The sequence below is a fragment of the Mirounga angustirostris genome, unplaced genomic scaffold, assembly GCF_029215605.1.
Source record: "Mirounga angustirostris isolate CCGP_5_RB_7025 unplaced genomic scaffold, mMirAng1.0.hap1 SCAF_9, whole genome shotgun sequence".
Lineage (NCBI taxonomy): Eukaryota > Metazoa > Chordata > Mammalia > Carnivora > Phocidae > Mirounga > Mirounga angustirostris.
Window position 1 is genome coordinate 62,249,137 of NW_026991717.1, and position 23,540 is coordinate 62,272,676.

The 23,540-nt window shown below is 39.0% G+C and overlaps 1 protein-coding gene across 7 annotated transcripts in view; it reads left to right on the top strand.

Annotated features, from left to right (window-relative positions):
- INO80 (INO80 complex ATPase subunit) overlaps window positions 1-23,540 on the top strand; it is a 136,658-nt gene that overhangs the window by 26,088 nt on the left and 87,030 nt on the right. For 4 of the 7 annotated variants that reach the window (XM_064570665.1, XM_064570664.1, XM_064570659.1 and 1 more), the window contains exons 2-9: window positions 4,434-4,619; window positions 5,070-5,239; window positions 5,332-5,399; window positions 7,103-7,273; window positions 11,983-12,103; window positions 13,175-13,389; window positions 21,309-21,362; window positions 22,383-22,586. In XM_064570665.1, coding sequence (XP_064426735.1) covers window positions 4,477-4,619; window positions 5,070-5,239; window positions 5,332-5,399; window positions 7,103-7,273; window positions 11,983-12,103; window positions 13,175-13,389; window positions 21,309-21,362; window positions 22,383-22,586 — 1,146 coding nt within the window. In that variant the 5' untranslated portion in view covers window positions 4,434-4,476. Of the gene's footprint in view, window positions 1-2,234; window positions 3,082-4,433; window positions 4,620-5,069; window positions 5,240-5,331; window positions 5,400-7,102; window positions 7,274-11,982; window positions 12,104-13,174; window positions 13,390-21,308; window positions 21,363-22,382; window positions 22,587-23,540 lie in introns of those variants that run through there. The other 3 variants (XM_064570661.1, XM_064570660.1, XM_064570663.1) reach the window with 3 other exon arrangements.

The window sequence follows — 23,540 nt, forward strand, 5'->3', positions numbered from 1 at the left end:
ACTTCCTGACTATAGATTTCCTTTTCTGGATATTTCATATAAATGGAATCATACAATATGTGGTTTTTTGTGTCTGGCTTTTTTTTTTTTTTTTTAAACTTAGCATGTTTTTGAGATCCATTCATGTTGCACGTATCAACTGTTTTGCTTTTTATTGCTAATAATATTCTGTTGTGTGGATATACATTTTTGTTTATCCATTCACCAGCTGATAAACATTTGGATTGTTTTGCTCTTTTTTTTTTTTTTTTTTAAGATTTTTTTTATTTGACAGAGAGAGACAGCGAGAAGGGAACACAAGCAGGGGAGTGGGAGAGGAAGAAGCAGGCTTCTCGCTGAGCAGGGAGCCTGACTTGTGGCTCAGTCCCAGGACCTGAGATATCACCCAAGCCAAAATGTAGAGTCAGCTACTTAACCAACTGAGCCACCCAGGTGTCCCCAAAAGGTTTTTCTCCTAACATGTAACACTGTAAACAAATTAATATGTTGCCTGTTGAATCTAAAAATTATGCCAGTATCCTCTTCAATAATTCCAGGACTAAATTTTTATATCAATATTGAATTGAATTTTAGGCAGGACTATGCCACTATTAATCTGTTGAGGTGTCTTTGTAATGAAGTCAGTTAAAAAATAGTGATTATTGACAGCTTATATTGGCCATTTATTGACCTTGAACTAAGGACTAATCTGTTTGGCTTAACGTAGATCCTAGTTGTTGATGCTTTTATAAAACCCTGCACCTCACTTAGCAAAAATGGTTTCTCGACAGATATTTCAAAGAATGCAAAAAAAATTCTAAGTGATCTTTACTCTGCAGAATTGGTGCTTTATAAATATTTGGCTCTTGATTGCCTGGGTGGCTCAGTCGTTAAGTGTCTGCCTTCAGCTCAGGTCATGGTCCCAGGGTCCTGGGATCGAGCCCTGCATCGGACTCCCTGTTCGGTGGGAAGCCTGCTTCTCTCTTTCCCACTCCCCCTGCTTGTGTTCCCTTTCTCACTGTGTCTCTCTGTCAAATAAATGAATAAAATCTTAAAAAAAAAAAATGTTGGCTCTTGGGATTGTGTTCTTCACAACATCAAAGCATAAACTCAAGAATTTAAGAGGTAGATCCTGTCTAGGGAGACAGTTTGCTGAGATTGAAAAAGCACCGGTTTAGGAACTAGGAAACCTGGCTCTGCAAAAGAGCTCATGAATATGAACAAGTTTTTTAATCTTTCTGGTTTTTAGTTTCTTTTTTTTTTTTAATATTATTTTAAAGATTTTATTTATTTGAGAGAGAGCATGAGGGGGGGAGGGTCAGACAGAAGCTGACTCCCTGCTGAGCAGGGAGCCCCACGCAGACTCAATCCTGGGACTTCAGGATCATGAGCTGAGCCAAAGGCAGTCGCTTAACCAACTGAGCCACCCAGGCTCCCTGGTTTTTAGTTTCTTCATCTGTAATATGACCCAGTTGGATTAGGTAAGCTCTGTGATCCCTCCCAACTCTGAATATGTGAGCATACACTGTTTGAAAATACTCTGGCATTTCTTTTTTTTTTTTTTTTAAGATTTTATTTATTTATTCATGAGAGACAGAGAGAGAGAGAGGCAGAGGGAGAAGCAGGCTCCCAAGGAGCAGGGAGCCCGATGTGGGACTCGATCCCAGGACCCTGAGATCATGACCTGAGCCGAAGGCAGACGCTTAACCATCTGAGCCACCCAGGCGCCCTACTCTGGCATTTCTTATAAAGCCCTTTCACATATACTTCATTTTATCCCTAAAAGATTCTCTGAAGTAGAGGAGGCAGGTCTTTTTTAGAGGATAGATAGAGAAGTTGGGTATTATTTTATTATTATTATGAAAGATTTTATTTATTTGAGAGAGCGCATAAGCGGGGATGGGGAGGAGGTACAGAGGGAGAGGGAGAAGCAGACTCACTGTTGAGCAGGGAGCCCGATGCAGGGCTCAATCCCAGGACCCTGAGATCATGACTTGAACTGAAAGCAGACACTTAACCGACTGAGCCACCCAGGCCACCCCTATTATTGGTTTTTTAATATTAATTATAGTTGATATACAATGTAATATTAGTTTCAGGTGTACATAACATAGTGATTTGACAGTTCTATACATTACTCAATGCTCACCACTCAGCATAGTCACCTTCTGTTACTGTTGTTATATTATTGACTATATTCTCTATGTTATACTTTTCATTTCCAGGATTTTTTTATTTTTTTAGATATTTGTATACAAGTCCTTTATCCAGATACACAACTTGCAGATATTTTCTTCTAGTCTGTGGCTTGTATTCATCTTTTTAATAATACTGCTTAAAGTACAAAAGTTTAAAATTTTCATGACCTAATTTGTCAGTTGTGTGTGTGTGTGTTGTTTTTTTTTTTTATTGGATTGTGCTTTTGATGTCATATCCAAAGACTTTTTGCTTAACCAAGATCATGAAGATTTTCCCCTGTGTTTTCTTGTAGAAGTTTTACAGTTTGGGGTTTTACACTTAAGTCCCTGATCCATTTTGAGTTAATTTTTATGCCTAGTGTGAGGTTAAGGTTTTTTTTAAAGGTTTAAATTAATCTTTTTGTATGTGGATACCCAGTTGTCCAGCATAGTTTGTTGAAAAGACTGTCTTTTCTCCCATTGAATTGCCTTGGCACCTTCATTGAAAATTGACCATACGTGTAAGGGCTTTTTTCCTTTTATTTTTTAAATATTTTATTTTTGAAGATTTATTTATTTTAGGGTGAGAGTGTGCAAGCACGAACTGGGGTGAGGTGGGGGCAGAGGGAGAGAGGGAAAGAGAGAATCTCAAGCAGACTGCGCTGAACACAGAGTCTGACATGGGGCTTGAGATCATGACCTGAGCCGAAATCAGGTGTCAGATGTTTAACCAACTGAGCCACCCAGGAACCCCTGTTTTTTTGTTTTTTTTTTTAAACCCCAACTATTTATTTTCTTTCTTCTTTTAAAGGCAGCTCTGTGCCCACTGTGGGACTTGAACTCAAGACCCTGAGATCAAGAGTTGCATGCTCTACCAACTGAGCCAGCCAGGCACCCCTGTAAGGGTTTATTTCTGGATTTTCAGGTCTGTTCTCTTGGTCTGTGATTATCCTTATGCCACTATCACATTGACCTGATTACTGTGGCTTTATAATATGTTTTAAAATCAGGAAGTGGGGGCACCTGGATGGCTTAGTCGTTAAGTGTCTCCCTTTGGCTGAGGTCATGATCCCAGGGTCCTGGGAAGGAGCCCCACATTGGGCTCCCTGCTCAGTGGGAAGCCTGCTTCTCCCTCTCCCACTCCCCCTGCTTGTGTTCCCTCTCTCGCTGTGTCTCTATCAAATAAATAAATAAAATCTTTAAAAAAAATAAATAAAATCAGGAAGTGTAAGTTATTCAACCCTCTTCTATTTTTTTAAAAGATTTATTTATTTGAGAGAGAGAGCATGAGTGGGGGTCAAAGGGAGAGGGAGAAGCATGCTCCCCGCTGAGCAGGGAGCCTGGCTCGAGGCTTGATCCCAGGACCCTGGGATTATGACCTGAGCTGAAGGCAGATACTTAACCGACTGAGCCACCCTGGCACCCTGAACTTTTTTCGTTTTCAAAATTATTTTGGCTATTTTGGTTTCTTTGCATTTCCATATAAATTTAAGAATTAGCTTGTCAGTTTCTGAAAAAGAAAAGCCTTCTGGGGAGATTATGTTCACTCTGTAGATCTGTTGGAGGAGAATTTTTTAACATGTCCTTAAGAAGAAAGATTATATAGGAGACTTTTAAAAACTATAATAAAAAGAGAAGACAACTCAAAGGTGTTATGATTTCCTTTAACACCATAAGGTAGCAAAGAAAATGCTCAGGCTATATACCTTTGTTTCTCTTACTTATACTCTCTTTGCTCCAGTTTTCTAAATTTCTGTATCTTACACTTGAAAGAAGGTTTACAAGTGTGTAAAATACTCTGACAATAGCTCTCTTCCCTTGTAAGTGGAATATCTCATAAATATGTACAAATGTAAACACAAAATGAAGAAGGAAGCAGCTGTTTTGAAGGTGATGCTGACAACAAGTGTTCCTCTATGAGGTGTACAAAGGAGCTTGTGGTATAGATTTAGATAATTGTGAGTAATTGTTAATTGTAGGACAAAAGGTAAGTGGGTGTAAATTTTAAGGTACTCTTTCAAAAATATAATATGAATTTTTGTTGTGACATATGACAGTATTTCTGTATTTTGATGTTCTCCTCATTCTTTTAAACTTCTGCCTTTGCATTAGGAAAAAATGCCTAACAAGAACTTTATTGTGATCTTTCTATAGACTGCTGTCTTCTTGTCTTGTGTTCTAGAAGGTCTGATTTCTCTTCACATTGATAGCAAGGGCGCAAAATAAAGGGAGAATAAATAGTATTCTGTCTTTCACTGCTTAATCTCCATTCTGCAGCCGAGAAGTCGGAGACCCTTGTGCATGAAGACAGATTTGTTCTATGGCCTCGGAGTTGGGAGCCGGGGACGATGGCGGCTGCACTGAGCTGGCAAAGCCCCTCTATCTTCAATACTTGGAGAGGGCCCTCCGGTTGGACCATTTCTTGCGACAAACATCAGCCATCTTCAACAGGAATATTTCTAGGTATGCGATTACATATTCCCGATATAATATTTTTTGGGTTTTTTTTAAAGATTTTTTATTTATTTATTTGACAGAGAGAGACATAGCGAGAGAGGGAACACAAGCGGGGGGAGTGGGAGAGGGAGAAGCAGGCTTCCCACTGAGCAGGGAGCCCGATGCGGGGCCCAGTCCCAGGACCCTGGGATCATGACCTGAGCCGAAAGCAGACACTTAACGACTGAGCCACCCAGGCCCCCCCCCCAATATAATGTTTGACCACTTTCTGATTCCCATTGTCTTTGGTTTTAGGGTTAAGGTATTTTACAATTTTTGCTATATTTGGTAGTTTTTTCTTCCTTCTTTCAATAGAACACAGTCTCTTTAAAGGATCAATTTCTTCTGTCTGCTGACCATAAATTAAAGTATTTTGCTGGGTCAGCTGTGATTATAGATTTATTTTTCAATTTATAGTGATGAGAGTGAAGATGGACTGGATGACAGTAATCCTTTATTGCCCCAGTCTGGGGATCCCTTAATACAAGTTAAGGAAGAACCTCCAAATTCATTGCTTGGAGAAACTTCTGGAGCAGGCAACTCTGGAATGTTAAACACATACTCACTGAATGGAGTTCTACAGTCAGGTCAGTGTGGTGTGAGATCCCTCTTTGGACTATCAGTTCTCTTGGGGCAGTCTTCCTTTCATTTTTGTTGTTCTTTATGTTTCTTTACACAGAATCAAAATCTGACAAAGGGAATTTATATAACTTCTCTAAATTGAAGAAAAGCAGGAAGTGGCTAAAGGTAAGAGATAAGGCAAATGTTTATAATTCAAATAACCTACTAAAATTACAAATGGAAGGGAGAGTTATTGACTCATTCAGACACATTAGCAGAGATTTTTCTAGACATGAGTTTTATACTGTGGGTGTGATTTTTTTTTTTTTTTTTTGAAGAGATTATAGAGGAAAATCTAGAGGCGTCAGTGAAATTCATTTTAGCAAACATTTTTGAGTATAAAGCACTGCGCAGAGCAAAGGAGTAAAAAAATAGATAAGATCCTTGCCCTCCCTGCCTCACATTATAATCAGGACTATTAATGTCATTTTCATTAGTACTTGAGTTATTGGGAAGTTGATTGAGTACGTCCTACCTGCCAGATACTATTGTAGACAGACAGGGTTCCTGCACTGTAGAGCTTACATTCAAATGGGGGGAGGCAGTGAGTAAGTCTGTAAACAAACAAAGAAACAAAAATGGCTTCTTTAAAGAGGTAACATTTCAGCTGATTTCTGAATGATCAGAACTATGGGAATGTTTAAGATAAGAGCATTTCAATCAGAAGGAACATAACTATAAAATTCCTGAGAAAGGAAGCAACTCAGTATGTTTGGAGGAAAAGAAGGCTAGTGTAGCTGGAGTACAATGAAAGAGAGGGTATGGTAGAAGATGAGGTTAGAGAGCCTGCTTGTGTAGGGCCTTGTACCCCATGTTAAAGAATTTGTATTTTACTCTGGTAAATTTCTGTGAGTGTTTATAGGCAGGGAAATAGTAGACTCTTTACACTCTTACAAGATTACTGTCATTGGCCCAACTGAGTTAAGGGTAGGATTTCTTCTGTTGAAACTATTTCTCTATTGCTTTCTTTTCTTGTGAAGAGCTCAAAGTAATATAAAGGCATTCTTTCATTATAATCATGAGGTCCTTTAAAAGGTTTGTGTATAAAAGGCTTTTAAGCTGTTGGCAATGCAGAAATCTTTGTTTAGCCATCACATTCTTAAAAATTGAGATACAATTCACATGCCATAAAATCTACCCTTGTAAAGTGTGTATTGTAGTAAAGTTTTGTGCAGCCGTCACCACTAATTCTAGAAACTCCAAAATCAAACTCTGTGATTATTAAGCAGTCACTTCCCGTCGCCCCTGGCAGCCACTAATCTGTTTTCTTTCCCTACAGATTTGCCTATTCTGGACTTTTCATATAAATGGAATCATATAATATGTGGCCTTCTGTGCCTGGCTGCTTTCACTTAGCATAGTTTTCAAGGTTCATTCATGTTATGGCATGTATCAGTACTCCATTCCTTTTTATGGCTAAATAATATTTCATTATCTGGATAATAACAAAATCTAATGATTTTTTGGGTTGTTTCTTCTTTATTAGCTATCATGGCCGGCTCTGTATATTCCTTTATACCCTATAGGTTGTGGTTTTGTTTTTGTTTTTAGTTTTTTGCCTTGATATTTGACAGTTAAAATAGCCTACGTATAGTTCTAAGTACTTAGTGAAATCTAGCTTTGTTGCCTTTATAGCATTTTCGTATGTTAGTGCTCTTGAATTCATGCCACTAGGTTCAGTTGGTATCCTTTTCTTTTCCACATGAATTGGGAAACTGGAGTTACTGTCTTCCAGCTGTTTTTGTCATTGTGTTGGGAAAAGATGCTTGGGTTAGAGAAGGACTTGCTCCATAGCAACAGATTCCATTCCCATTTCCTCCTGTTTGCAGAGCATTCTGCTAAGTGATGAGTCCAGTGAGGCAGATTCTCAGAGTGAAGACAATGAAGAAGAAGAAGAAGAAGAGGAAGAACTCCACCTCAGCAGAGAAGAACTTCATAACATGTTGCGGCTGCACAAGTATAAGAAACTTCACCAGAATAAGTATAGCAAAGACAAGGAGGTAAGAGAGAGTTTCAGGGGAAATCTCAGACCTTTGTGTTGGGTATTTAATTTAGCCTATTGTTAACATTCATTGAAGACATGTCATTTTACATTTATATTTAGGTGGTGGTGGTGGTGGTGGGTCTAATACAAGCTTTTTTTTTTTTTTTTTTAAAGATTTTATTTATTTATTTAACAGAGAGAGAGACAGTGAGAGCAGGAACACAAGCAGAGGGAGTGGGAGAGGGAGAAGCAGGCTTCCTGCCGAGCAGGGAGCCCGATGTGGGGCTCGATCCCAGGACCCTGGGATCATGACCTGAGCCGAAGGCAGACGCTTAACGACTGAGCCACCCAGGCGCCCCTCTAGTACAAGCTTTATTGAAATATATTTCACATACCAATAATAGCCTTTTTAAATGTACAATTCAGTGGTTTTTAGTATATGCATAGAGATGTATAACTATCATCACTATATGATTCCAGAATGTTTCCTCTAAAAAGAAACCCCACTCCCCTTAGCTGTTGTCTTTCATTTTCTCTATTCCCCCTCAGCCCCAGGAAGCCACTTAGCACTATAAATGTGCCTGTTCTAGACATTTTATGCAAATAGGGCAACATGTGGTCCTTTATGTTCATCTTCTCACTTAGCATGTTTTCAAGGTTCATTCACGTTTTAGCATGTATCAGTACTTCATTTCTTTTTGTTACCAAATAATATGCCATTGTGTGGACATACTGCATTTTACTATCCATGTATCACTTAATGAGTTAATTGGATTGTTTCTACTTTTTGGCTTTTACAAATGATAGCTATAAATAGTGAGTTGTTTCCACTTTTGGCGGTTATGAATAATGCTGCCATGAAGATCTGTGTACAAGTTTTCAGTGTGGGCATTTGTTTCCATTTCTTTTTTGTATATACCTAGAAGAGGAATGACTGGGTCATATGAAAACTCTGTGCTTATCCTTTTTGAGGAACTGTCAGGCTGTTTTCCAAAGTGGCTGCGCCATTTTGAATTCTAGGGGTTCCTTTTTTAATGCACTTGCTCTTTGGAAGTGTCCCTATCTTGAAAAAACTCCTTTTCTTTACATACTAACATTAGATTGATGATAGTTTTAAGTGACAACTCTTTGAATACTGTTACCAAAGCCTTCTGATTTTTGTCAGAAGTGTGGTGCTTTGAACATGATGAGCAATAGCATATTTGAAGACCTAAAAACTTTCTAACAATTGGTTAACAGCCAAAATTAGTTTGAAAGCTTTGAATAATATGCTAAAGGTTAGGGGTACCTGGCTGGCTCAGTCGGTTAAGCGTCTGAGTTTTGATTTTGGCTCAGGTTATGATCTCAGGGTTATGAGATAAAGCCCTGGGTCAGGCTCTGCACTGGGCATGGAGCCTGCTTGATTCTGTCTCTCCCTCTCCCTCTGTCCACCCCCTCACCCCCAACCCCCGGTCGAGCTCTCTCTTTAGGAAAAAAAAATACCTATATAGTTATATAGATATGTATATATGGTGACGTTTATAAACCTGCAGAAGTAATAATTGTAAGATATCTGACTGTTTTGACTTAGAGTTCCTTCTTAAAGTACAGTGCTAGGCATTTGGTGCTTGAAATATTTGGTCTTTTTTTTTAGTGTAGTTGACAAAATATTAGTTTCACTTATGCAACATAAGTGATTTAACATCTCTATATATTATATTATGCTCACAAGTGTAGCTACCATCTGTCACCATACAACACTATTATAATATCATTGACTGTATTCCTTGTGCTAGGCCTTTTATTCCCATGATTTATTCATTCCATAACTGGAAGCCTGTATCTCCCACTCTCTTTCTCTCATTTTGCCCAACCCCCATCACCCTCCTCCCCTCTTGACAACCATCAGTTTGTTCTCTCTTCAGGTCTGATTTTGCTTTTTGTTTGTTTTTTAGATTCCACATATGAGTGAAATCATGTGGTATTTGTCTTTTTCAGTCTGACTTATATCACTGAGCATAATACCCTGTACATCCATCGATGTTGTCACAAATGGCAGGAGCTCATATACATGCATACATACGTGTGTGTGTGCATGCACGCGTGCCACATTTTTATCCATTCACCAATCAGTGGACACTTAGGTTGCTTCTGTATCTTGGCTATTATAAATAATGCTGTGGTAAACATGAGTGCATGTATCTCTCTCTCTCTTTTTTTTTTAACATTTTATTTATTTGTCAGAGAAAGAGAGAAAGCACAAACAGGGGGAGCGGCAGGCAGAGAGAGAAGCAGGCTCCCTGCTGAGCAAGGAGCCGGATGCGGGTCTCGATCCCAGGACCCTGGGGTCATGACCTGAGCCAAAGGCAACCACCTAACTGACTGAGCCACCCAGGCGCCCCGCACGTATCTCTTTTGAATTAGTTTTTTTTTTTTTTTTTTTTTTTTTAAGATTTTATTTATTTATTTATTTAAGACAGAGAATGAGAGAGAGCACATGAGAGGGGTTAGGGTCAGAGGGAGAAGCAGGCTCCCCGATGAGCAGGGAGCCCGATGCGGGACTCGATCCAGGGACTCCAGGATCATGACCTGAGCCGAAGGCAGTCGCTTAACCAACTGAGCCACCCAGGCGCCCTCTTTTGAATTAGTTTTTATATTTTCTTTGGGTAAATACCCAGTAGTGGAATTACTGGATATGATATTTCCACTTTTAATTTTTTGAGGAACCGCCATACTGTTTTCGAGAGTGGCTGTACCAATTTGCATTCCCACCAACAGTGCACGAGGATTCCTTTTTCTCTCCATCCTTACCAACCCCTGTTATTTCTTGTGTTTTTGATACTAACCATTCTGACAGGTGTAAGGGGATCTCTTGTTGTAGTTGATTTGCATTTTCCTGATGATTAGTGATGTTGGGCATCTTTTCATATGTCTGTTGGCCATCTGTATGTCTTCTTTGGGAAAATGTCTGTTTAGGTCCTTTGCCTATTTTTTAAATCATATCGTTTGTTTTTTTGGTGTTGAGTTGTACAAGTTCTTTACGTATTTTGGATATTAACCCCTTATAGGATATATAATTTGCAAATATCTTCTCCCATTCAGTAGATTGCCTTTTTGTTTTGTTGATGATTTCTCTCACTGTGCAAAAGCTTTTTATTTTGAAGTAGTCCAATAGTTTATTTTTGCTTTTGTTTCCCTTGCCTTAGGAGACATCTAGAAAAATGTTGCTTTGGCTGATGGCAGAGAAATTACTGTCTCTGTTCTCTTCTAAGATTTTTATGGTTTTAGGTCTCAAATTTAGGTTTTTAATCCATTTTGAGTTTATTTTTGTTCGTGGTGGTAGAAAGTGGTCCAGTTTCATTCTTGTGCATGTGACTGTCCAGTTTTCCCAGCACCATTTATTGAGCAGACTGTCTTTTCCCCATTTTATATTCTTGCCTCCTTTGACATAGATTAATTGGCTGTATAAGCATGGGTTTATTTCTGAATTCTCTATTCTGTGTTGTTGGAATTTTTTTTTTTTTTTTTATGTCCTGTGCCCAACATGGGACTTGAACTTATGACACTGAAATCAAGAGTCATATGCTCTACCAACTGAGCCAGCCAGGCGCCTCTTATTTCTGGGTTCTCTGTTCTGTTCCACTGATCAATGTGTCTTTTTCTGTGCCAGCACTGTATACTGTTTTGATCACTACAGCTTTGTAGTGTATCTTGAAATCTGGAATTGTGATACTTTCAGCTTTGTTTTTCTTTCTCAAGATTGCTTTGGCTGCTTGGGGTCTTTTGTGGTTACATACAAATTTTAGTGTTATTTCTTTTAGTTCTTTGAAAAATGCTGTTGATATTTTGGTAGGGATTGCAATGCTTGGCCTTTTTTAAATTGAAGTAAAACATATATATGGGAAAGTTAATAGATTTTAACTATATAGCTCAATGAATGCTCATTTAATTTTGACCATTGACAGGGGACCTCGTGATAGTTCTCCGTGTCACTTTTCTGTCCTAGTTTCAGTTCTTGGACTGGCTGCAGTCTAGGAAAGAGATTCAACAGTGGACTGTTTAAGTTTATATTTATATTTATCCATTAGTAATAAGTGAAACAAAATTAATGTGAGCTTTGGGGGTCAATTTAAATGCAGTGTTTGAAAGAATCTCTTCCTGGACAGGAAAAAAAAAAATCGATGGTTCATATGTTAGAATTCTGGCAATGTAGGCGTTATCCATAATATTGTCAAACTCTATTAGTGGGAGATATAAAGAGTGAAAAGACTTGAAATATAGGAGAATTGGGATGGCTAGTGACTCTCTGAACCAGATAGAAGACCAAAACCCAGAATAACACATATCAAAACCTTACTAAATCTGAGGACCTATTGGTAATAGAAATATGGTTTATTACTTGTTGATGACTTCCAGGTGGAGCCCTTTCTGCAGTTAATTGCATCACTCGAATATGTGTCAGTTCCAAGCAAATAGTCTGGTGGAAATTCAGAAGCATGAAGTGTTTTTCTTTCTTAAGTTACTTTCAGCAACTTGCCATATACATAGCTGATGAACCCGTTTTGTTTTGAAGTAAGGAAATAATTCACTTTGAGGCACTAAATCTTTATTGGTCTTTTTGTGGGAAGAACAAATTTAGGAGCTCTGGTTTTTCTCTGGCTCAAGGTTTTGTAGTAAAGATGACTTGAAGGCAGGCTTAGAACCCAGACCAGCCCTTGTAAGCCTCCCTGTCTTTGCCTGCTTCAGCTGCAGCAGTACCAATACTACAGTGCAGGCCTGCTCTCCACGTACGACCCTTTCTATGAGCAACAACGGCACCTACTTGGACCCAAAAAAAAGAAATTCAAGGAGGAAAAGAAGCTTAAAGGTGAGCACACCGACCTGCCTTCCATATTTACTCATTCTTAGTTTCAGGGTTTTGCGTAGCCTATTGGTGCATTTGGGCTTTGAACATAATCCATGTAGTAGAAACTTGCTTTATCTGAAAAACCCTAGTCTCCCCTGTCTAGGTAATAAGTATTGTTAACCCTATTTCGTATTTGGTTAATGATCTTTTCTAGAATTATAAAGGCATAAGGACTATGGATTCCTAGCCAAAGGTTTAAGCTAATTAGTTTATTCCTTTTTTCTTCTACACACTCTTCCAAATGTTGATAATCTGGGAGAGGCAGAAGTCGGTTATGCACAGGGAAGTATGAAGAGCAACCTGAAGTGGTGGGAATAAGTCATCATTGTTGCTGTATGTGGAACTTTTAAATAGATCACCTCTTGATAATCTTGTGTAGTGTTTGTTTGCATGTTTGCCAGGAAGTGTGTTTTCCTCCCTTACTGAGCTCTAAGCAGCTGGAAATCAGGAAGGAAGTAGGAAGGGAAAGTTTTAAGCTATCTGTACAAGGCAGATTTTATTCCCCTGAAGGTATGAACTCTACTCAGAAATTCTTTTCAGCCTTCTTCCCTTTCTCCCACATCCACTAGTTTATCTCTTCCACACTCGCACCCCCAAATTAGTTTTTTTATTCCATGTATGATTTTCTCTTCACAGGTCGTAATGTCCTATCGGCGCATTTTTTTCTTTCTTTGTTATTTCTCTTTAATCACCTTAACATTGCCACCAAGTAGAAATGTTTCCTTCCTCATGGCCATTATTTGAGTTCATGGTACTTTGTACGTCTCCCTTCCTGTTGTTGGGTTCAACAGAAATTCAGTTTTTAGATCTTATTCTGTGTTTCTCTTTCATGTAAATATAAGGAGTATCCAAGATAGTGAGATCTTCCTCCTGGAATGTTCATAGGCCTGAATAGATGAAGAGATAAACATTGCCAGCCTTAGGTGGAATGAGGAAAGAACCTTGAATTGTCTTAAAGTGATGAGGTTGGTTGTGGCAATATTCTGTGGAAGGGCAGAAATGCAAGATTCTCAGTGTCTGTTTCCTTTGCAGCCAAGTTGAAAAAAGTGAAGAAAAAAAGGCGAAGGGATGAAGAACTTTCCTCTGAAGAATCTCCTCGTTGCCACCACCATCAGACCAAAGTCTTTGCCAAGTTCTCTCATGATGCACCTCCTCCTGGCACCAAGAAGAAGCACTTATCCATTGAGCAGCTTAATGCTCGTCGCAGGAAAGTATGGCTCAGCATTGTGAAAAAGGAACTACCAAAGGTATGTGAGTGCCTCCAGCATAGGAGATGGCAAGAATATTTTGTCTCCCTGCCCTCTAAAGAGGAGCTGAGAGCTAGGTACCTTCACAGTGTTCAGAAAGAAAACCAATCTCTTAGAATTAAGAACATGTTGACGAGTACTCTTGTCAATCAACTGTTTTTCTAGATTTTGATCAGAATTCACAAGACAGTTGTTGAATGATGTTCCTTGTCCAAAAAATGGAGGGAAACATCTTTGAGAAAGGAAAGCAGTTTTCTTACGTATAGCAGTAGAGATCTGACAGCAAATTAATAGGTGATAATAGAGGAAATTAAAATGAAATTGTAGAGTTAATGTTTCTTGGAGAATCTATAAATATTTGGATGTTACTGAGTAATCACAGGCATTGGAAAAAAATGTGAATGATGCAAGAGAAAGATGTATAAGCATTCTTTTTGCTCTTTTAATTTGTTTGGTTTTGATAACATTTTATTTTGATATAATTTCAAATTTGAAAGTTTCAGGAGTTGTGTGAGGAGTGTCCATATACCCTTTACTCAGTTACTCACCAGTTGTTTGCATTTTACTTACTTAATTGCCTTATAAATTGTGTGCAATCCTAATAGAAAAATGAACAGGATATTTTCTGATTTTAGAAAAGTTGATACTAGGGGCTCCTGGGTGGCTCAGTCATTAATTAATGCGTCTGCCTTTGGTTTAGGTCAGGATCCCAGGGTCCTGGGATCGAGCCCTGTAGCAGGCTCCCTGCTCCGTGGGACGCCTGCTTCTCCCTCTCCCACTTCCCCCTGCTTGTGTTCCCTCTCTTGCTGTGTCTCTCTCTGTCAAAAATAAAATCTTAAAAAAAAAAAAAAAAAGTTGATACTAACCTCAAGGAAAAAGTCAGTGTGTAAGAATTGCTGGAGAAACACTGAAAAAGCACCATCAAACATTAAATTACACTATAAATCTCTATAATTAAAACAATGTAGTACTGGCACATGAATAGGCAAATAGAACAGTAGAGTAGACTAATGCACTTTCTTTTAATTTATTTTTTATTTTTTTTAAAGATTTTATTTATTTATTTGACAGAGAGAGACACAGCGAGAGAGGGAAAACAAGCAGGGGGAGTGAGAGAGGGAGAAGCAGGCTCCCTGCAGGTCAGGGAGCCCGATGTGGGGCTCAATCCCAGGACCCTGGGATCATGACCCGAGCCGAAGGCAGAAGCTTAACGACTGAGCCACCCAGACGCCCCAAGACTAATGCACTTTTTAATAAGTCATGCTGGAACAACTAGGTAGCCTTTGGAAAAAGATAAAATTAGATGTTTCTCACACATATACTCTGAACGTATTAGGGTTCTCAGTGTAAAAAATGAAACCATACAAAGACTAGAAGAAAGCTATCACATTCCTATTTAACCTTTGCATAGGAAAAGTTTCTATGTGTGACCCAGAGGCAATGAAAGAAAACATTAGTAAATTTGACTAAATACAAATAAATTTTTTCATGACAAAAGATAACTGATGAAGTGGGAAAAATTATTTACATTGTATATCACAGTCAAAGGGCTATTATCTCTCATATATTAAAAACTCTTAAAAATTGAAGGATACTTTTGACACAGGACCAGAGCATGGGGACACAGTTTGATCTCAGGGTATCAGGCGCAGGAGACCTTCCTAAAGTAACTTTTGAGAGAGGGCTTTTAGTCATCACCAACTACCCTTGGAACTTCTGAGCCTGCAGCAGCAAATGCAGATTTAAAGGAAAGCACCAGAAGCATTCACAAAGGAAACAGTAATGTTCACTGAGAAACAATCGGCAGATTTGGAATTCTTGTTCAGGAAGAACCCATACCCTGCTCCCCATCGCAGTAAGTTTATTTAGCTCCTCTTTCAAAAAGAAATGGCCTCAAAACGAGATACCATCCCGCAGTACTGCAGGTTTGGTTCAAGAACCATAGAGCAAAACTCAAGAAAGCCAAACAACAGCAATTAGCTGGGATGGAAGTTAAGACCAGCTCTTCCAAGAGAAACACAGATGCACCTCCAGCATCCCCTGATGGTGCCTACCCTGCTTCCCTGCTTTATACAGATCATCCGATACCTTCTTTCCAACTCAGCATATGCTCCAATTTTAAGGCTCTCCCAGACCATTCTGTTGGCTACAAAATAGCCCATTTTGGCTGCTGCCAAGATCCTAACATCTCCCTTTGTCCCACTATAGAATCTCAAATTCTTTTCACGAGCTTCACTGCCAGTTCTTTTTGTTCTTCATCTCTCCACAAAGAACTTAATGAGAGAAGCCAGACACAGATCACACATTGTAATGATTTGCAATGATTCCCATACAAGAGGCAGATACGAGATCTACACAACATGGATGCATTTAAAAAACATGCTCTGTGAAAGAAAAAAGACACAGAAGTACCCGTGTTGTGGAATTGAGTAGAAAGAGGTGCTAAATAAACTTACTGAGATGGAGATGTTTCATGTTGTAATTTGGATGGCAGTAACCTGCATGTGTAAATTCATCCAGAGACACAGAACTGTAATACTATATTACGTACACCACAAAAACAATCATGTGACAGGATGAAGGTGTCAGCTAATGCCATCACGGTAGTCATTCTGCAATATATAAATGTATCATATCAACACATTGTACACCTTACTCTTGCATAATGTTGTGTGACAGCTGTATCTCAGTAAAGCTGGAGAAAATTTTTAAATTATATCTCAACAAATATATACAATGAGAAAAAGAATTGAGAGACAAAGGACCAGAAATTCAGTAGACAAATAAAATGACATGAATCAAAATTGACAAAGAAAGATATAAAAATGGCCCTCGGGGTGCCTGGGTGGCTCAGTCAGTTTAGTGGCTGCCTTCGGCTCTTGTCATGATCCCAAGGTTCTGGGATCGAGCCTCACGTTGGGCTCCTTGCTCAGCAGGAAGCCTGCTTCTTCATCTCCCTCTGCCTGCCGCTCCCCTGTTTGTGCTCTCTCTCTCTCTCTGTCAAATAAATAAATGCAATCTTAGAAAAAATGGCCCTCAAACATTAAAAGGTTCAAAGTCTCTCGTAATTGGAGTAATCTAAATTAAAATAATACCTAGATGCCATTTTGTACTTATCACAGTGGCAAAAATTTTAAAATATGGTAACACATTCTGTTAAGGAGGCTGTGGGGAAACGGACATTTTCATACATTGCTGCTAGGAATGCAAATTTGAGAGAACTGTTCTGGAGGGCAAGTTGGCAATACCTAACAATCTCCACATGCACTTAACCTTTCAAACCAGCATTTCTGCTTCTAGAAGTTATCCTGAGGCTATATCTCCAGCAATACAAAAATACATGTAAACAAAGTTATTCATTCCAGCATTATTGTTATTATTTTAAAGTTTATTTATTTATAACCTCTACACCCAACGTGGGGCTCAAATTCACAATCCTAAGATCAAGAGTAGCAAGCTCCACTGAGCCAGCCAGATGCCTCACAACATTATTTTTTTTTTTTTAAAGATTTTATTTATTTATTTGAGAGAGAGAATGAGATAGAGCATGAGAGGGGGGAGGGTCAGAGGGAGAAGCAGACTCCCTGCTGAGCAGGGAGCCCAATGCGGGACTCGATCTCGGGACTCCAGGATCATGACCTGAGCCGAAGGCAGTTGCCTAACCAACTGAGCCACCCAGGCGCCCTCACAACATTATTTTTAATTGCAAAATAAAGTAAACAACTTAAGTGCCTATATGTGGGACTTGAACTCTGGTAGATCTACACAGTGGATTATTATGCTGTAGTTAAAAAGAAATTATGAAGATGACCTTTCTGAGATGATATGGAGTAATTTCTAGGATGTACTGTTAAGTGAGAAAAGCAAACAAAAACAGGTATCTATAATATTTACCTTTCATATAAGCAAAACAGGAATACAAGAAAATACACAAATAAATCCTCATTCGTGCAAAAGAAATTCAAGAAGGATAAACCAGAAATCAAAGTGTTGATTTCTTACAGGGGGCAGGTGGGGAAAATGTAGAAAGAGGGGAATGGACAGGTTAGCAGGGATGAGGGGGCAGTCTTCAAGTACATCTTTTTATATATAGGACTGCCTTTCAGAATCCTAGTAATGTGTCATATATTCCTCACATACCCCTATAATAAATCCATTAAAACCAACCAGGATGTGGGTGAAGGAGGAGGTTGAGGGGATATGTGGGCAAAGTGGAATAAAGACAGGGATAAATGCTTAACTGCATTAGAAATGAGTAATATAATCAAGTTGCAGAGAGTGGGGAAAGAAAAGGACTCATTGAAGTAACTGAGGAAATCAGTATTTTGACTGCATGTCTTGTAAGGCTGAAGACCAAAAGAACTATACATAAATGCTATGATTGACATAGTAAGTGTTTCTTACAAAGGAATGGGTTAGTAATTTTGGAACTACTTTAAATGCATACTAGAATTGAACAAATAAATAAATCTGTTGTAGTTGACAGCCAGTTTGTCACTGTTGGGAATGCTAAAGTGAAGCCCTTGAAATTTGATTGGAATCAGAGCTATCAGTATGAATTCATGTTTTTATACACACACACACACACACACATACACAGATATGTACAGAAATATAGTTGTGTGTATATGCATAGGTTAGTATGCATATATACTTATTTTCTAGCTCTGTTTGCTGAGAGTGCCTAGGGACAGACCCGGTAACAATGAGGATATCTTGTGCCCAGGTCTTGATTTCTAAACACCTTTTATTCTTTAATAAAAGGAACCAGAGCTCCTTGGATAAGTAGTTTATTCCAGAACTTGGCAGGGAAAAAATACAAGATGAGCCTTAAACATCTTGGAGTGCCAGAAAGTAAGGAAGTGCTTGATGAAAGATGAGTGTGAGGGATTGTCAAAAGAACACAGGAGCAGCCTAAAGGAGCTCCTCATGGTCAAAGTTAGAATAATTGAGCACCAAAATTGATAATGATAATACTGGGGCGCCTGGGTGGCTCAGTTGGTTAAGCATCCTTTCTTGATTTCGGATTAGGTCTTGATGTCAGGGTTTTGAGTTCAAGTCCTGAATTGGCCCCCTGCTGGGCATGGAGCCTACTTTAAAAAAGAAAAAAAAAAAGATAATACTGAATTTTAACACAGAGATTAAAAGAAATTCCTGTGAGTCCATACTGTTTTAAATAAATAAGCAAATAGTTAAGGTAGAAGGAACAGCTCTCCCTTGCAATAGAATTCCAGTTAATGAGAGCAGAAGGAAGGAAGGAAGTAGAGAACCATCATTACACAAATACCACAGTGATAATTGTTGCAGACTGGATCCATTCTGATGAAGACTGAAATTAGAGGATAAAGGTTAGAGGAGAAATAATTTGTCAGCATACATATTAGCACAGAAAGAAAGATAGTAACTTTCGTGATGATAATTGGCAGAATCTACCTTACCGAAAAGATCTAAATAGTCACTAGTAATAAAATTTTGACATTGTGAACTTGATGTGATGCATAGAGAATAACACATCATTTCTGTGGTATTCTTGCCAGAATGCATAATGTCATTCCAATCATGAGAAAATACCAGAAAATCACAAATTTTGGGACATTCTACAGAGTAACTGATTGGTGCCTTTCAAAAGTGTTGAGGACATGAGAGAAAGATTGAAGAAATGTAACATACAGGAAGAGACTAAGGAGAAAAGCAACTAAATACAGGGGATCCTGTTACAGGATGCTGGAACAGGAAGAGAATTTTAGTGGAAAAAGTGTTGACATTCAAATAAGACTTGTAATTTAATTAATATTTTACCAGTGTTATTTTCCTTTCTTAGTAATTGTATTCAAGTTATATAAGATGCTAAAACTAGGGAAAGCAGCAGGAGGGATGTAAGGAAACTCTGTATGATTTTTTGCAACTTTTCTGTAAGTCTAAATTAGTTCAAAACACAAGAAGTTTTAAAATGATATGGCAAGAATAATGCAAGGAACTGCCATGTAACTTTTATTCATATTTAGCAATTGTTTGCTTCCTTTGCTTTTGTTATATAAATGCATACTTTTTTTCTTCCCCATTTTGAGGGTTAGTTTGACACTTTGTACTGAACTTCTTTGTAATAGTTCAATGTGTGTTTCTTAAGAAAAAGGACATTTTCTCATAGAACAACAGTGCAGTTGTAAAAATTATTATCTGGTCCACAGACCATATTCAGATTTCTCATCAGTTGTCTCTATAATGTCCTTTATAGGGTTTTGGTGGGGTTTTTTTGGCTTTTTTTAAAAATTCAATCCAGGATCCAGTCTAGGACTCTCGTGTTTCATTTAGTTGTCACATCTCTTTAATCTCTTTTAAATCTGACACAGTGTTCTTTCATGACATTTTTATTTTTTAATAGTATACCCCTGATATTTTGTACACTGTTTCTGAATTTGAGTTCATGAGATTCTTAGATTTGGGTTACGCATTTCGGGCAGGATTACCAACGAAGTGACGTATCCTTCTTGGTATGACATATTAGGAGGCACATGACACATCCGTCCCAGTATGATGATATTAGCTTTGATCCCTTGGTGTGTTTGGTGCTTCTCTACTGTACAATGACTGTTTTTGTCCCCATGCCAATTAGTAAGTATTTTTGGAGGGAAAGTTTAGATAGGAACATTCTTGATGGGAGATGTTATGGGGAAACCCTCTTTGTACCTGGTGAAGAGGATTCAAAATGATGCCCTTGCGGGCACCTGGCTGACTCATTGTGTAGAGCATGACTCTTAATCTCAGGATTGTGCGTTCAAGCTTCACATTGGGTGTAGAGATTAAAAAATAAATAAAAATATTTTTTTTTAATGATGCACTTCTGATGATCAGGAATTCAATAGAAATATTTGAGATCTTTTTTTTTTTTTTAAGATTTTATTTATTTATTTGACAAAGAGAGACACAGCGAGAGAGGGAACACAAGCGGGGGAGTGGGAGAGGGAGAAGCAGGCTTCCCACCGAGCAGGGAGCCCTATGCGGGGCTCGATCCCAGGACCCTGGGATCATGACCCGAGCCAAAGGCAGATGCCTAACGACTAAGCCACCCAGGCGCCCCAATATTTGAGATTCTTGTCTTTAAAGTGGCAATAGCTGCTTAAGCATTAGTAAAAGGAAGTTTTTTTATAAAAGGTCTAAAAATTCCCATAAGCAGTCTGAGGTGGGAATTTTATAGAAATGGCGTTTGGGCCGTCTGTAACTTCACACCCACTGTTTCTTCAGATTTAGGGGGTTGAGTTCCTTAACAGTCAGAGAGTCACTCAGCTGTGCCTATGCTGTGTCTTCTCCCATGTCAAGTGGATCATTAGGGGAAATCAGGTTTCTTTATTGAGGTTTTTGTTTTAACTGAATTGGAAGACAAAATAAGCAGCTTGTGACTGGTTTGTTGGCTGCTGAATCATCTTGTGTTAGGTCTGCCTTGGAATTTTTTGTTTGAGAAGATGAAGCTTAAGTGTTGGCAGAAATTAATAGTAGCAGAAGGTTTGTCCTGGTTGGAGGACAGAATCACAGATTGGGAGGCTAGTTTACCTCTCCTAACAATTTCTGTGTGTGAGTGACTACTTTCTCAGCTTCTTTGCAGATTGGCTCTGGAAAGCAGTGTGTTTTAGCCAGGATGGTGTATGTTGGGTATGGTGTTATATTTTCCTAGTCCACTTCAAGCCTTAAATCTAGCTTAAATTCTTTCCAGAAGGGTGCAGAAGACTCTATTTAAGGCAGCCACAGGACTAGCTTATTCTTCTTAATACTGCTTTAGTAGCTTTGTGTGTTTCTGAGTTGGTCAGTTTCAATGACTTTATTTTTTTTAACCCTTGAGGAGTTGAATAAAAGACATTGTCAGTCTACATAATCTTATTTCAAAAGGACTCCTAAATGAAATAATTGTTTTTAAAATATTTTAGGCCAACAAGCAGAAAGCTTCAGCTCGTAACCTGTTTCTCACCAATAGCCGAAAGGTAAATTATAGTTTTGTATTTCCCATTTTATGTTATGCTGGAACATATTTACATTTGCTGCTCTTGTCTCTTGTGACCTGTTGATAATGAATCTAGTAATACCTAAGAGAATTTCTAAATGTTCTCCGTTTGTTTTATTTTATTTATTTTTTAAATTTTATTTTATTATGTTATGTTAGTCACCATACATTACGTCATTAGTTTTTGATGTCGTGTTCCATGATTCGTGTTTGTGTGTAACACCCAGTGCTCCATTCAATACATGCCCTCCTTAATACCCATCACCGGGCTAACCCATCCCCCTCCCCCCAAAACCCTCAGTTTGTTTCTCAGAGTCCATAGTCTCTCATCGCCATTTATTTTAAAAATAAAATCCTCTTCCTTACATTTCTGATATTTGAACCTTTTTGGATGAGACCATAGTGTGCTCTGATTCCTTAGGCAGATCATAGACGCTTCCTGTGCTCAGTCTCTTTAAGAAATGATAATGTTAATATCAACACCTTCCTTTAGAGGAAAGTAGCACAACTTCCTTTGAAAGATGTGAGATCAGATGAGGTAATGTTTTTAGTTCTATTTCCCTGGGCTGGTCACTCATCTTTGGTTTCCTCATCTGTAAAATGAGGATGTTGGTACTCCCAACTTCATAGAGGTTTTGTGAAGAATAAGTTAGTTTAATATATGTTAGGCTTAGAATGGAGCCTAGCATTAATGACTATTACCATTAATATGTGTGATAATACTTTGTAACTTCCCAGCACATCTCAGATCATTATGCGTTTTTTTCCCATCTTCTAAGGCAGTATGTGTATAGATTTCTCATTCCATGTATTACCTCAGGTCTGGGTCTGGGTCACAGTACTGTGCATGGACATGAATCACGTTGGGGGAGAAAGAGATGTGGCCATAGGAAGACTGTGTGCACTGAACAGACTGAGGAATGCTGTGGTGTAGAGCTCAGGGAGAACTGGCCCTGGTGTTGGGTCTTCTCCTTTGTGAGCCTGTTGTTGTCATCTGCAGCTTGCCCACCAGTGCATGAAGGAGGTGCGTCGAGCCGCCTTGCAGGCCCAAAAGAACTGTAAGGAGACCTTGCCTCGTGCCCGCCGCCTCACCAAGGAGATGCTTCTGTACTGGAAGAAGTATGAGAAGGTGGAGAAGGAACATCGCAAGCGTGCGGAGAAGGAGGCCTTGGAGCAGCGCAAGTTGGATGAGGAAATGCGGGAGGTAAGACATAGTATAAAGTTTTTGTTTTTTTTTTTAAAGATTTTATTTATTTATTTGAGAGAATGAGAGAGAGCACATGAGAGGGGAGGGTCAGAGGGAGAAGCAGACTCCCCGCCGAGCAGGGAGCCCGACGCGGGACTCGATCCCGGGACTCCAGGATCATGACCTGAGCCGAAGGCAGTCGCTTAACCGACTGAGCCACCCAGGCGCCCCTAAAGTTTTGAAAGCCTCATTGCTGCAGCCATATCCGTAGGCTGGTGTGTACTGCACAAATGACAAATCAATCAATGAAATCATTGAAAAAGGGTTTTAGACATAAGTTTGAGGATAATAACTTTAGTCCGATGAACCGATTCTGTTTTTATCCTTTCAGTTAGGCCCTCTCTCTGGCCTTCACCTCTCTTTTTCTATGCCAAGTTTTTCTGTTCTTTGTAGCCTTATTCCTCTGTATATTTCTGGAGGACTAAAAAAAGGAAAAAGAAGAGGGATGAACGAAAGAAAAAGAAAACCACTTACAGCTTATTTTGGCTTGGTTCCAGGTACTGGCTGCAGTTTCTTCCTTGTTGGAAGAGCAGGGCTGGCTGCCAAATTTAGGGCCAGATAGGAACAATAGACAACTAGTCCAGTTTTGAGACCCATTCCCCACCTGCTTCACTGGTTTAACTTTCAGCCAGTACTCTTCTAAGCTTGATGTCAGCTGCTGTAGGTGAATAGATTGTTCAGGGAAGCAAGAGGAGAGAGTGGGAGAACAAAATTATTGTGTTGCCATGGGCAAACCAGTTGGGATGTGTGGAAGGAAAGTTGAGGTCTGGAGGAAGGGAATCAGAGGATTGGTTAAGGTTTTCTTTCAGGTCTGGGGAATACTCCGTCAGAGCAGAGCTGTGGCTGTTTCTGAGCTCTTGATCTTCCGTCCTTTTTCATGCCTTTGAGGTTGAATATGGATTTTGCCCAGTT